The sequence below is a fragment of the Gorilla gorilla genome, chromosome 1 (assembly GCF_029281585.2).
Source record: "Gorilla gorilla gorilla isolate KB3781 chromosome 1, NHGRI_mGorGor1-v2.1_pri, whole genome shotgun sequence".
In the NCBI taxonomy this organism is placed as follows: Eukaryota; Metazoa; Chordata; class Mammalia; order Primates; family Hominidae; genus Gorilla; species Gorilla gorilla.
Genome location: NC_073224.2, coordinates 222,884,774 through 222,898,367, shown reverse-complemented (window position 1 = coordinate 222,898,367; position 13,594 = coordinate 222,884,774). Strand labels below are relative to the sequence as shown.

General features: G+C 46.3%; 1 protein-coding gene across 1 annotated transcript in view; it reads right to left on the bottom strand.

The window, feature by feature from the left end:
* Window positions 1-2,126: 2,126 nt before the first annotated feature.
* The window catches only part of SDHB (succinate dehydrogenase complex iron sulfur subunit B), a 35,382-nt gene continuing 23,914 nt past the window's right edge, over window positions 2,127-13,594 (bottom strand). The window contains exons 4-8 of the mRNA XM_019011689.3: window positions 11,987-12,123; window positions 11,142-11,258; window positions 7,368-7,469; window positions 6,001-6,123; window positions 2,127-2,366 (exon numbers count right to left, since the gene is read on the bottom strand). Coding sequence (XP_018867234.1) covers window positions 2,289-2,366; window positions 6,001-6,123; window positions 7,368-7,469; window positions 11,142-11,258; window positions 11,987-12,123 — 557 coding nt within the window. The 3' untranslated portion in view covers window positions 2,127-2,288. The remainder of the gene's footprint in view (window positions 2,367-6,000; window positions 6,124-7,367; window positions 7,470-11,141; window positions 11,259-11,986; window positions 12,124-13,594) is intronic.

Genomic DNA, 13,594 nt, shown 5'->3' with positions numbered 1-13,594 from the left:
CTTAAAAAAGCAGCCTTGGGTGAAAAGGTGAATAGGGACTACCCGAATGTCCTTTAGTAGGGGAATGGTTAAATAAGGGTACACCCATGTACACCCATGCCACAGTGCTCTTAAGCAGGAGTTCCAAAAATTTTTACATACACATACACACAGATAAGGGAGGTCTTGGCTGGGCACAGTGTAATCCCAGCACTTTGGGAGGCCGAGGCAGGCGGATCATGAGGTCAGGAGATCGAGATCATCCTGGCTAACACGGTGAAACTCTGTCTCTACTAAAAATACAAAAAATTAGCCGGGCATGGTGGCGGGCCCCTGTAGTCCCAGCTGCTCCGGAGGCTGAGGCAGGAGAATGGCATGAATCCAGGAGGCGGAGCCTGCAGTGAGCCGAGATCACGCCACCACACTCCAGCCTGGGCGACAGAGCGAGACTCCATCTCAAAAAAAAAAAAAAAAAAAAAAAAAACCACAACAAAACAACAACAAAAAGGTAGGTCTTTATTAGCACTGAAGTCCCTTCTACATTGTGAGGTAAAAATCCCAGCACTTTGGGAGGCCGAGACGGGCGGATCACAAGTTCAGGAGATCAAGACCATCCTGGCTAACACGGCGAAACCCTGTCTCTACTAAAAATACAAAAAAATTAGCCGGGCATAGTGGCGGACCTGTAGGCCCAGCTAGTTGGGAGGCTGAGGCAGGAGAATGGCGTGAACCCGGGAGGCGGAGTGCAGTTTTTTTTTTTGGGACTCCGTCTCAAAAAAAAAAAAAAAAATAGCTGCTGGCAGACTATAGGGTACCCCTTTATTTTTTAAATCTTTTTTGGTATGTTAAAAAAAAGAGACAGGGTCTCACTATGTTGGCCAGGCTGATCTTGAAGTCCTGGCCTCAAGCAATCCTCCGACCACCTTGGCTTCCCAAAGTGCTAGAAGCCACTATTCCAGACTTTTTTTTTTTTTTTTTTTTTTTTTTAAACGGATGGGGTCTCACTATGTTCCCCAGGCTGGAGTGCAATAACTATTCACAGGCGCAATCATGGCAAACCATAGCCCCGACCTCTTGGGCTCACGTGATGCTCCCACCCCAGCCTCCTGAGTAGCTGGATTAGGGGCACACGCCACAGCTCCTGGCTCTACGGTACCTTACTTTTGAAGGGAGAAAGTTTTATATATGCTGCATAACTGTAATAACGTAGAGTGTTGAAGGAAATGTCTAAGCTATCAACAGGGGATGAGTTTGGAGGAGCTTCCACTTTTACTTTCCCCCTTTCTCCTTTTTTGCATTGCTTTTTTGTTTTGTGGAGACAGGGTCTCACTCTGTTGCTCAGACTGGAGTGCAGCGGTGTGATCTCGGTCACCGCAACCTCCACCTCCCAGGCTCAAGTGATTCTCCTGCCTCAGCCTCCCAAGTAGCTGGGATTACAGGCATGCGCCCCCACTGCCCAGCTAATTTTTGTATTTTTAGTAGAGACGGGGTTTCACCACGTTGGCCAGGCTGGTCTTGAACTCCTCACCTCAAATGATCCTCCCGCCTCAGCCTCCCAAAGTGCTGGGATTACAGGCGTGAGCCACCACGCCCAGCTGTGCAGTGAGCATGCCAGCCAAGGCAGCAGTGCTGTGGAGTTGATGTTTGCAGTGAGAGGCCCCACGAGGTCATTTGTGGAACTAACTGGATTCACAACTGACCAGGGTCATTGCTCTGTGCTGGAGGAATCTCAAACCTGGCCTCACCGACCTATCCAAAGGCTTACCAAGATTTGGTTTTCAGTAATTCTGGTACTGAAAACTATAGAAACTGGGATGATACAGAACACTAACACTAACTGAGTGTTCAGAATAAGTGCCAGGCATTCTCATACCAGATGAATGAAGTAGGCACAATTATGGATCCCATCTTACAGATGGGCGAATGGAGCAGCAAAGAGGTGAAGGAACTTGTCCAAGGTTGTCTAGCTGGTGAGTGGCAAAGCTGGGAAGAAGCTGCAGGCCCTGCCTGATGTCAGTTCCACGGCTCATCACCTCCTTCCAGCTAGGGCACCCCCACCCCCGCTCAGCTCTGAAGCCCTGTCCATCTCTCCAAGGACAAGGACTCCTGGCACCTTCACATTCCCCTGCAGCAAGTAAAGGAACAGGTTCTTTTTTTTTGTTAATAAAGTAGAATAACATTTATTTCTTAAAATTTTTTATTATACATGCTGTATTCATGGAAAACCAAGATCTTTAAAGGAACTCAAATTAGATATAAATTATGTTCAGCTCTGAGCTGGTTATAAATCATGTTTAGCATGGAAACAGTTAAACTGAAGCTTTCTTCTCCTTATAGGTTGCCATCATTTTCTTGATCTCCGCAATAGCTTTCCCTGGATTCAGACCCTTGAAAAAAGAGAAGAGAATCAATAACAAATGATAACTGAAACTGAAAGGGAAAACCCACGATCTTGGGTGAAACTCCTTCCTCAGCTGGTTCAGTGTCCAAGCAAGGTGAATGCAAATCAAGTCCCTCAAAACCACAGGGGTTGGGCTAAGGGCTCTCTTCTGTCTACCTTTTTTAACATTTGAAGGTGGTCAGCTCCCTCTGGCAAGAGCTCTGCCACGTTGAATTCCTTCTTGTGTGGCTCACTCTAACAGGTAAACAGGCCCAGGGCAGAGCTGCACTCTCTGACTGCTCAAAGACACTCAGGGTAGTGTCTCTTCTAGGAATACAGGCCAATGTCAAAATCAGCCAGACATCTCTAAATCTTTTACATCATCATTATTAAATAGGCAGCAGCAGAAATCAGCATATACCAGCTCTCAAAAGTACGTGGAAGAAACTACCCTATTAACCCTTTGTAAAACCATGATGATTTCAACTGGCCAATACCATTGGTATTAGCTGCAGTTTGCCCCTACAGCTGTTAACATCTGCTTTGCAGGAGGCACAATAATTAAACCCACTGAATGCCAGCTTCATTGAAGTAGAAAGTACTTTACCAAGTACTTGCTTTTACCAAGCAAGTACTTGGTAAAATGAGACAAGGACTCATCTGACGTTAGTGAAGGTTCCCCTCATTTTAGAAGGATAAGTCTACCCCCCTAAAAAAGTGTTGTGGAAAGAAAGAAGAAAAGGAAAGAAAGAAAAGAGATCTTGAGAGAAGAAGAGAAAGAAAAAAAATATATTTTTTTGACAGGGTCTTGCTCTGTCATCCAGGCTGAAGTGTGATCATAGTTCACTGTGGCCTGGAACACCTGGCTCAAGTGATCCTCCGGCCTCAGCCTCTCAAATAACTGAAACTACAGGTGCATGCCACCACACCTGGCTAATTAAAAAAATTTTTTTTTGTAGAGATGGGATCTCACTATGTTGTCCAGGCTGGTCAAAAAGACACTCTTCATATACCAACATGGGATAATCTCCAAAATATAGTTGGTGAAAAAATACAGATAAATGTGATATAAGAAAGATAGAAGAGGACACATATGCATTTGTGTGCAGCATAAAACACCTCTGAAGTTCACACAAGAATCTGACTTCTAGGGAGGTGGCTGGGTGGAGTGGGAGGGAGAATTTTCACTGTATATCCTTCTGAATCTGGACCTACCTGTGTATTTCCGGTCCCCACAGGGTCAGTAAGGGTGTTTAGACTTAGAAGGTTGGTACATATCCAATCCATGCAGGAAGAAAGAGCACTGGATGGGAGGCAGACGGCCTAACTCTAGTCCTACCTTCCCACTGACCTGACAGTGATCTTGGGCGAGTCACTCCCCTCCCCACCTGGGGCTCAATTTCTCCATCTGTATAAAGGGATTAAACTTGATGGTTTTCAAGTCCCTTCCAGTTTCATGATCGGCCTATGTCTATGTCTCAGTCCCAACTTCCAGCCCTGTTTTACAGAAGGGAGGGCAAGGCACAGAGAACCTGTTCTTGGCTGTCTCAGTTGTCTGCTGCACCCATCCCCTCCATGCACAGGTTTGTGACCAGGAATGCATCTTAGAGTCACTCGCAGAGCTTCTGAAGAAACACACAGCCAGGCCCCACCACTGAAGATGCTATCTCTGTCTCAAACAAGCCCAGTACTCATGTTTTTTAAAAAAATAACATAAGGTGACATTTATTGAGTGCTTACTATATGCCAGGCACTGTTCCAAGTGCTTTTATAGCATAACTTGCCTCAGAGGTCAGTAGCTATTCACAGGCACAATCATGGTAAACCACATTCCTGGGGACAGGACCCAGATGGAAGCCCAGGCAATAGGGAGCTAAAGCCTGTGGGCTCCCCCAGCGAGGCCACTGGAAACACAGAGGGTTTCCAGGCAAAAAATAAGTGAATTCTACAGCTTGGATTTCATGTTTTCAAATACACAGTGTAATCTTTTTTTACGGCTAACTGGCCACCCTACAGTTTTCCACCTTGCCGCCCACTGACTCACTGCAACTTTTAAGTGAAATCACCCACAGTCTTTGCTCGGAGGGCAGCCGTGTTCTGAACCACACAGCCCTAGCCCATCCCTGCCCACTGGGCAAGGCTGACTGGACCAGGGCTGACACCTGCTATGGTTTGAATGTGTCCCCGAAAGCTCATGTGTTGAAAACCTAATCCCCAATGCAACAGTATTGAGAGGTGGGACCTTTAAGAAGTGATTAGGTTATGAAGGCTCTGCCCTCACAAATGGATTGCCATTATCATAGGAGTCAGTTCCTGATAAAAGGATGAGTTTGGATTAGTCAGGTGTGGTGGTGTGTGCCTGTAGTCCCAGCTACTCAGGAGGTAGGAGGATCACTTAAGGCCAGCAGTTCCAGGCTGCAGTGAGCTATGATTGCGCCACTGCACCCCAGCCTGGGCAACAGAGTGAGACCCTGTCTTTTAAAAAAAACAGATGAGAAGGGCCGGGCGTGGTGGCTCACGCCTGTAATCCCAGCACTTTGGGAGGCCAAGGTGGGTGGATCACCTGAGGTCGGGAGTTCGAGACCAGCCTGACCAACATAGAGAAACCCAATCTCTACTAAAAATACAAAATTAGCCAGGCATGAGTGGTGCCTGCCTGTAATCCCAGCTACTCGGGAGGCGAAGGCAGGAGAATCACTTCAACCCAGGAGGCGGAGGTTGTGGTGAGCTGAGATCGATCGTGCCATTGCACTCCAGCCTGGGCAACAAGAGCGAAACTCTGTCTCCAAAAAAAAAAGGATGAGCTTGGGCTCCTTTCTCTTGCCCTTCTGCCTTTTGCCATGGGGTAATACAGCATGAAGGTTCTTGTCAGATGCCGGTGCCAGCCTCTAGAGCTGTGTGTCAAATAAACTTCTTTATAAAATTACCCAGTCTGAAATTCTGTGATAGTACCACAAAACAGACTGAGACAGAACCTGGCCAAAGGGCAGCCGGTCTGTAGCCGGCTGCGGCCTCTGATGTGCAGGCATGAGAAGGTGAGCTGGGCCAATGCGACACCCTCTCAGGAACCTGTGCTGAGAAGTGCTGGGAGGCGGGCGGGTGGCTGCAGCTGGAAGTGTGCTGGGAGGCAAAATCCAGGCCAGAGTGAGCCAAAAGCAGCAGCAAATGCGAGCAGGAAGAGGAACGAAAGCCAGAGCTTTGAGTCAGAGAAAACCTCCACAGAGCCGAAGGAAAGAACAGGCTGCTAGAGAGCAGAGCAGATTAGCAGCTGACATCGCAAGAAAGATGGAGAAGAAATGAAGTCCTCACAGCTGCCCACGTTCCAACGGCTTTCACTTTCTGTTTCCTGGGAAGGTTGAACGCAGGTACCTGCTCATGGGTTCCTGTGCATCCTTAACTCCCACAATGTCCCTGTGTAGCCTACAAATAAAGCCTGTTCCTGAGGTGGCCCGAGTCAGTCTACTCCTTGCAACTAAGAGCCAAACTAGCTCCTAGGCTCACACTGAAAGGACAGGCGTATGCTGGTCCCTTTCCTTCTCAAATGACTAGAGTTGCTCTCTGCCAATCACCTCTTTGTGAGCACATGCTACTTCTGGCGTGTCAGCTCTGAGGCAGAGCTGAGGGTCACCAGCCCCACGTACCTTAGGACAGGTCCTTGTGCAGTTCATGATGGTGTGGCAGCGGTATAGAGAGAATGGGTCCTGCAGCTTGGCCAGGCGCTCCTCTGTGAAGTCGTCTCTGGAGTCAATCATCCAGCGATAGGCCTGGAAAACCAGGGATGATTAGCTGAGCTGCCAATCAACAGGCCAGAGCGGCACCCTGGCTCAACTCAAAGCTCTGGGAGTGCAGAGGAAAGGGAATTCACTCAGCTTAGATGCCTCATCTCCATACTCTTTAATTCTTGTCCATCTTTCAAGGAAAGGTTCCCAACACTTGTAGCTTCATTTGATTAATGGTCCCTGCAAACCTTTGATCCATACTGCACCTGATACCTGGGTGCTTAATTATACACACTGGGTATCATCTCCTAATTATTTCACGTTGCTCAATAGCTTCCTACCCAGCTTATAATTTGGTGAAGGCAGGGACTGTATCATATAACTCTCTTATCTGTCTTCATGGCACCTACCCATGCTGGACTTGCTGTCTCTGAGTAAAGGAATGATTTAACAGACCTGTCTACAGATAGTATTTGTCCCACTTAATGATTCTTTGAATTTACACAGCCCTCTCAGCAGCCTGAGATCAGCAGGCTGAAACGAATTAATCACATGACCATAGGCCTGCTCTATCAGTGTTACTTAGAGGACCTCTACATCTCCAACTCGGAGCAGCTGGTAAAAGTGACAAGTATGAGCGTACTTCATTATTCAATCTTCACATGGCTGGGAATCAATATTGCTCATGTGGTCACACAAACCTGTAACTTCTCTTTTTGTGGGAAAATGAGAAAGAGAAGTTGGTTTTTGAGTTGCTTAGAGTCTGTGAAAAGCACATATCTAAAAAAGCACAAGCTTTCTGGGAACAAAGACAGTGACTTTCTTTGCAGTGAACATCAATACTATTTTCTTTCTAAGCAACCCCTAAATCCAGGCTTTCATTAGCTGGGAAACAGCTTCCAATCTCATAGCAGGGCAGCTGCCCTTCAAAGACACTGCTTTCTCCCCTGCTTGCTCGCTACAAATCTTCTGTTACAAATCCTATGAGAGAGAGAGGGGGAGCCTCTGACCACCAGGCAAACGGAAATACATTTTAAACATCTGCAAGGCATGGTTTGCTCCCCCTTGGGGTGACCCTCACTGCACTGAAACAAAGGCAATTTGCAGACAAGGCCCCAGATTTACCGAAAGCAAGTGAATACAATGCAACCAATTACCCTGTTTGGACTGGATGGCAATGAAGGAAACCAGGCCCCTCAGAATGGCTGGCTTACAGCAATCTATTGTCCTCTTGGACTTCTGGATGCTTGAGTTTCAATTTCTCTTAAAGCAATTAAGGAGCACCTCACCTGCATAAGAACTGCAGGCCCCAGATATTTGTCTCCGTTCCACCAGTAGCTGGGGCAGCTGGTGCTACAGCAGGCACAGAGAATGCACTCGTAGAGCCCGTCCTGTATGGGGAGAAAGGAGAGGCAGGAGCTTGTGAGGGGAGAGACTCTGCTATGTCTTCAGCTGATTAAATGTGACCTTTGGGGTCAGTGCAAGAACAAAGTGCCTACTTGCATGTGAATTTTCTTAGCAAAATCCAAGGGGTGATTTGCAGATATTTAGCAGATTAATAAAGATCTTGCAAGTGAAATGTAAACATCTGCCCAGGGTTCTTAAATCCACGTATAGTGCACTTTCCCTTTAATAAACAAGAACCTCTCACTTGTCTAAAAAAGAAATAGAAAACAAGAACACAAAAACAACTCCCATAAATTCCAGCTTCCTGGAATGAGGTCAAGAGGGGAGAGATTCAAAAGCCTAGGGGCTGAAGCAGCAGGAGTCTGTAGCTGCTTCTGCCCTGGGCTCAGCAGAAGGGCCCTCAGGTTTTCACTGGGAACATCAACATCATCCCCAGTGACTGCCACTGCCAATCCTGACGGAGGCCCTGCGCCTTACACGCTTTCCTTAACTGATCATCACAGTAATCCTGTGAGGTGACTCCAGCAAGTTCCACTTACAGGTAAGGAACCAAGGCGAGGAGAGTGAGTTAGGCCATGTGCCCAGGGACGTGCCACTACAGGCAGCAGAACCAGGATGTGGCCCCAGCAGCTGGCTCTGGCTTCCTGCACTTTCACACCTGCCACACTGGGTCAATCTGCCCAACAAGTCCCAAACACAAACCGGACTTTCTGAGTTTGGAAACAACAGAAATGGATTAAAAACAGCAAAACGAATGGGGCCCACTGACACCTGAAGTGACAGTTGAGAACAGATGAGACAGAACCGATGGTTGTGATTGAACCATGAGTCTTCAACCAAATCTATGTTATGTCCAGACGGCTGGTGGGAGTGTCAACTGGCCCCACTGGTCTAGCAGGCATAAGGTCACAGGATTAAGAGCCTTAAGAATAGTCATATTCTTTAACCCACTCCTAGAAAAATCTGTAATAAGAAATTAGAATGTTTTGGGCAGAACTTGAAGGATAAAGATGTTCATCTAGCCTTATTTCTAACAGTAAAAAATTGGAAACAATTTCATTGTCCAGCAACAGTGAAATGGTTTTATGGCGCATGGTGCATACATCTGAAGCAGTAGAAAGCAAAGTGTAAGTTAATGCTTATGAAGAATTTTAAGAACATGAAGAAAATGCTCACAATAACATAAGTGAAAAAAGCAGGATATAAAAGCATATTTACATTTTGATCCCAGCTACATAAAAATATAATGTAATAAACAAAAAACAAAGGAAACTATAAATATTAACAGAGATTATGTTTTGGTGGTGGAATTATAAATTCTTTTTTTTTTTTTTTTTTTGAGACAGGGTCTTGCTGTGTGCCCCTGGCTGGAGTGCAGTGGCACAATCACAGTTCACTGCAGCCTGGAACTCTTGTGCTCAAGCAATCCTCCCATCTCAGCCTCTTGAGTAGCTGGGACTATAGGTGCATCCCACCATGACTGGCTAAGTTTTAAAGTTTTTGTAGAGACAGGGTCGCCCTATGTTCCCCAGGCTGAAAATTATAGCTTATTTAAAAAATGATGGAGCCTCTCTGAACCTATTTTGGCTTGGGGGCTGCCCAATTAAAAATAAATACATACATAAATTTCTCCACATTTTCCAATTATTTATTAAGTTCAGCAGCCAAAAAATGTTAAATGTTTGGTATGTAAATGAGTAAATGAGTAAATTTCTATTACAGGTTGGGCATCCCAAATCTGAAAATCTGAAATCCAAAATGTTCCAAAATCTGAAACTTTTTGAGCACCAATATGCTGCTCAAAGGAAATGCTCACTGGAGCATGGATTTCAGATTTCGGATTTGGGGTGCTCAACTAGTAAGTGTAAGGCAAATATTCCAAAATCTGAAAACATCTGAAACCCCAAACACTGAAACCCAAGCATTTAGGATAAGGAATACTCAACTTGTATCTAGAAAACCAAACATGCTCAGGGGAACTCTTCAATCCCTAATAATACCACATCAGGGAGATGTTCACTAGCTACGCACCAGCCTTGCCTAGGAATGCAAAGGACTCGCTGGGCCAGAGGGCCCGGTTCAGCCTGGACTCTGGGATGCACAAGACTCTGGGAGGTAGAAACTGAGGAGCAGAGCCACAGTCTGAGAAGAGCAGCTCTGAAGTCTCGTCCCAGGCTTACTCTGACTTGCAGGCCACTGTGCTGACCCTCACTATCTTGATGGTGACAGACTGGGCACACTTACTAGGACTCCCCTTTTTCTCTTTTCTTTTTTTTTTTTTTTTTTCTTTGAGACGGAGTCTAGCTCTGTTGCCCAGGCTGAAGTACAGTGGCACAATCTTGGCTCACTGAAACCTCCACCTCCCGGGTTCAAGAGATTCTCCTGCCCTGGCCTCCTGAGTAGCTGGGATTATAGGTGTGAGCCACCATACTCAGCTAATTTTTGTATTTTCAGTAAAGATGGGGTTTTATCACGTTGGCCAGGCTGGTCTCGAACTCCTGACCTCAAGTGATCCGCCCACCTCGGCCTCCCTAAGTGCTGGGATCACAGATGAGCCACTGCACCTGGCCGGAGTCCCCTTTCTTAACGTTTTATGGGCAACAGGAGAGGATGCTAAATATTTACCAAGTCTTAAAAGGTAGAATTAATTTATTCATTCATACAACTGATACTTTTCATATATTCATATATATGTATATGTTTTAGAGACAAAACCTGGGCTATGTTGCCCGGGCTGGCCTCAAACTCTCAGACTCTCAAACTCCTGGGCTCAGGTGATCCTCCTACCTCAGCCTCCTGAGTAGCTGGGACTATCAGCATGCGCCACTGCATCTGGCCTTTTTAAAAATTTATATATAATTTTACAGTATTTACATAACTAATATTTATGGATAAAATAACATGTGCCAGGGCCTAGGGATCCAGAAAGGAAGAAGACACAGCCATTGCCCTTGGCCCTGTGCAGGCCTGCAGGTGGGGCTCTGTCTCCATTTGGTCCCCTTCCTACCTCATGTCCACAAGTATGCAGGGAGTATGCAAATCAGAGAAGACTTCTTCGCAGAGGAGTTGAAGTAGTATAGAAGAAGAAAGACTGAAAACTTGATAATGATGCCTCCGCTTTAAGATTTTATAGCTTGTACACAGGAATGGCAACTCCCAGAGAGTGAGCAGGCCAGGAATAATCCCACCCCACAGATCACCAGAAGTATGGTGTCAGGAAAGAACATCGATGACTCTGTTTTGCCGTTAACATTTCACTCCCATTTGTAAAGCAGGATGGTGGTAGTTACAACTTGCCAGCATATGTGTTTCATTTTGCCCCCAGTGAGGGAACAGTTCTGACTTAGTGGTCACTTTTTAAAGCCCAGGCAATTTACATACTGGTTTCTTTTGAAAAAGATGGACTAGCCACACAGCAACCACCTGCCCCTGCAGGCGGGGCACAGGGCTCTAGCTCCTTGGTCCACTCTGGGCCATCCACGGGTTCACACTACTCACCCGGCCCTGAGAGGATGAGTGCCCCACCCTTGCGCCAGTTCCTCTCCAGAATACACTAAATGGCTTGCATCAGCTTATGTTCCCTGCCAAGCCACACTCCTGGCAAACATCTTTGCAATAAATTCTTCAGATCGAAACAATAAATAGGGACTAATGACCAGTTTCTCACGCTCTTCTATGGACTGCAGATACTGCTGCTTGCCTTCCTGAGATTCATCCTTCTTCTTCAAATAAGGCTCAATGGATTTGTACTGTGCATAGAAGTTGCTCAAATCCTGTGGTTAAGAGGAAGAAGAAGAAGAAGAAAAGGATCAGATTCCATCATCACCTCAGCTTTATTTACCCCATTTCTTGGACACTGACTACTCGTCCACTCTATGCCAGGCAGAAGCCAGACTCTTTTCCTTTGTCATGAATATATGCAAAGATTACAAAAGGAAAAATGGTCACAATGTTAAGCATGGTTAGGAAACCTCTCCCTCACCTACCTGGGAAACCTGCCAATCCCACAGTCCTTTCTGCCCTTGAAAACACCACGTCAGCAAAGGTGGTCAAATACAGGGAGGTAGAAATTAAAGTAGAACTCATAAACAGCTGTTGCTTTCCCAACTGGCATTTTCCACATGACTTCTTTGTAGTTATGGCCAAATTATTCATTTCTGGGAATGTTCCAATTCTCAAATTCTGTGCCCCATTATTCTCAAACAAACCTCACCAAATGAGCTGCTGGAGGATTTTCTAGGCGTTTATCTTCTGCCATTCAAATTCTTTAATTAAACTCTGGCCACACTGTCTCAGATCTGGGGATTTTCCCAATCTCTCAGTGACACTGTGGTCCTCCTCCTGCCATAATATAGGAAACAGTCCCATCTATTTACTATCTGACTAGAAGAGGAGCCTTAAATACTCAAACAGATCCTGCCCTGAAAAACTAATAGCGTAACACACATAGCACTGCCCCCCATGCAAACAAAAACAAAACCAGAGAGATGCAGAAACTCACGGGAACAAGATCCTTTATCACATACATGTGTGGAAGAGGGTAGATTTTTGAGACCTTATTGAGGTTGGTGTCAATCCTTCGGGTGCAAGCTAGAGTGTTGCCTCCATTGATGTTCATTGCACAAGAGCCACAGATGCCTGAAAGAGACACACATTTAACACATCCTCACCCATATCCGGAATCAGTCCTGCCCCAAATACTTTCTTCTGGATCCTCCTTGCTGTGCCATCAGGGGCAGCACTGACATGGAACATGCCTCTGACAGAGGTGCCTGTTGGCTTTTCTCCCTTCCCTCCTTCTTCCTGCCTTGAATGTGGTTCTAATGGCTTGAGTTCCAAAAACTACTCCATGACCATGTGGCAACCTTGAGGTTAGAAGCCACATGCCAAGGATGGCACTGGAGGAGGCCAGGGGCCTGGGCGCTGCTGGCACCATGGAGTTTCCATAGCAGTTCTAGCTCCATGTGTCACGTGTTTTGAAGAAAAATCAGCCTTTTTTTTTTTTTTTTTTTTTTTTAAAGAAAGGGTCTCACTCTGTCACCCAGGCTGGAGTGCAGTGGTGCAATCACAGCTCACTGCAGTCCTCAACGCCTCAGCTCAAGTGATCCTCCCACCTCAGCCTCCTAAGTAGCTGGGACTACAGAAGTAGCCCACCACACCCAGCTAATTTTCTGGTATTTTTTGTAGAGACGAGACTTGTAGAGACAGGGTTTTGTTATGTTGCCCAGGCTGGCCTTGAACTGCTGGGCTCAAGTAATCTGCCTGCCTTGGCCTCCCGAAGCACTGGGATTACAGGTGTGGGCCACCACACACCCGTCAAGCCTATTTTTTTTTTTTTCTTTGAGAAGGAGTTTTGCTCTTGTTGCCCAGGCTGGAGTGCAATGCCGCGATCTTGGCTCACCGCAACCTCCGCCTCCCCAGTTCAAGTGATTCTCCTGCCTCAGCCTCCCGAGTAGGGGTGGGTGTGGTGGCTCACGCCTGGAAACCTAGATTTTTTAAAGCCACTGTTATCTGAACACAAATCTAACAGACACAATACCCAAAAGTAAAGTAAATCAACATTGTCTTGGTCATCTTAAGGTTGAAGTGACCTGGATACAGATTATTAAGAGATAGCTCTTCTTCTTTTTTTTTCTTGGCTGAGTCTTGCTGTGTCACCCAGGCTGAAGTGCAGTGGTGGAGTCATAGCTCACTGTAGCTCACTTTAGCCTCAAACTTCTGGGCTCAAGCGATCCTCCCACCACAGCCTCCTGAGTAGCTGGGACTACAGGCACATGCCGCCACGTGCGGCGAATTCAAAAAAATTCTTTGTAGGTTGGGTGAAGTGGCTCACACCTGGAATCCCAGCACTTTGGGAGGCTGAGGTGGGCAGATCACTTGAGGTCAGGAGTTCGAGACCAGTTTGGCCAACATGGTAAAACCCTGTCTCTACTAAAAATATAAGTCATGGTGGATGCCTGTAATCCCAGCTACTCAGGAGGGTGAGGCGGGAGAATCATTTGAACTGAGGAGGAGAAGGTTGCAGTGAGCAGAGATCGCACCACTGCACTCCAGCCTGGGTGACAGAGCAAGATTCCATCTCAAAAAAAAGAAAAAAATAATTGTTTTT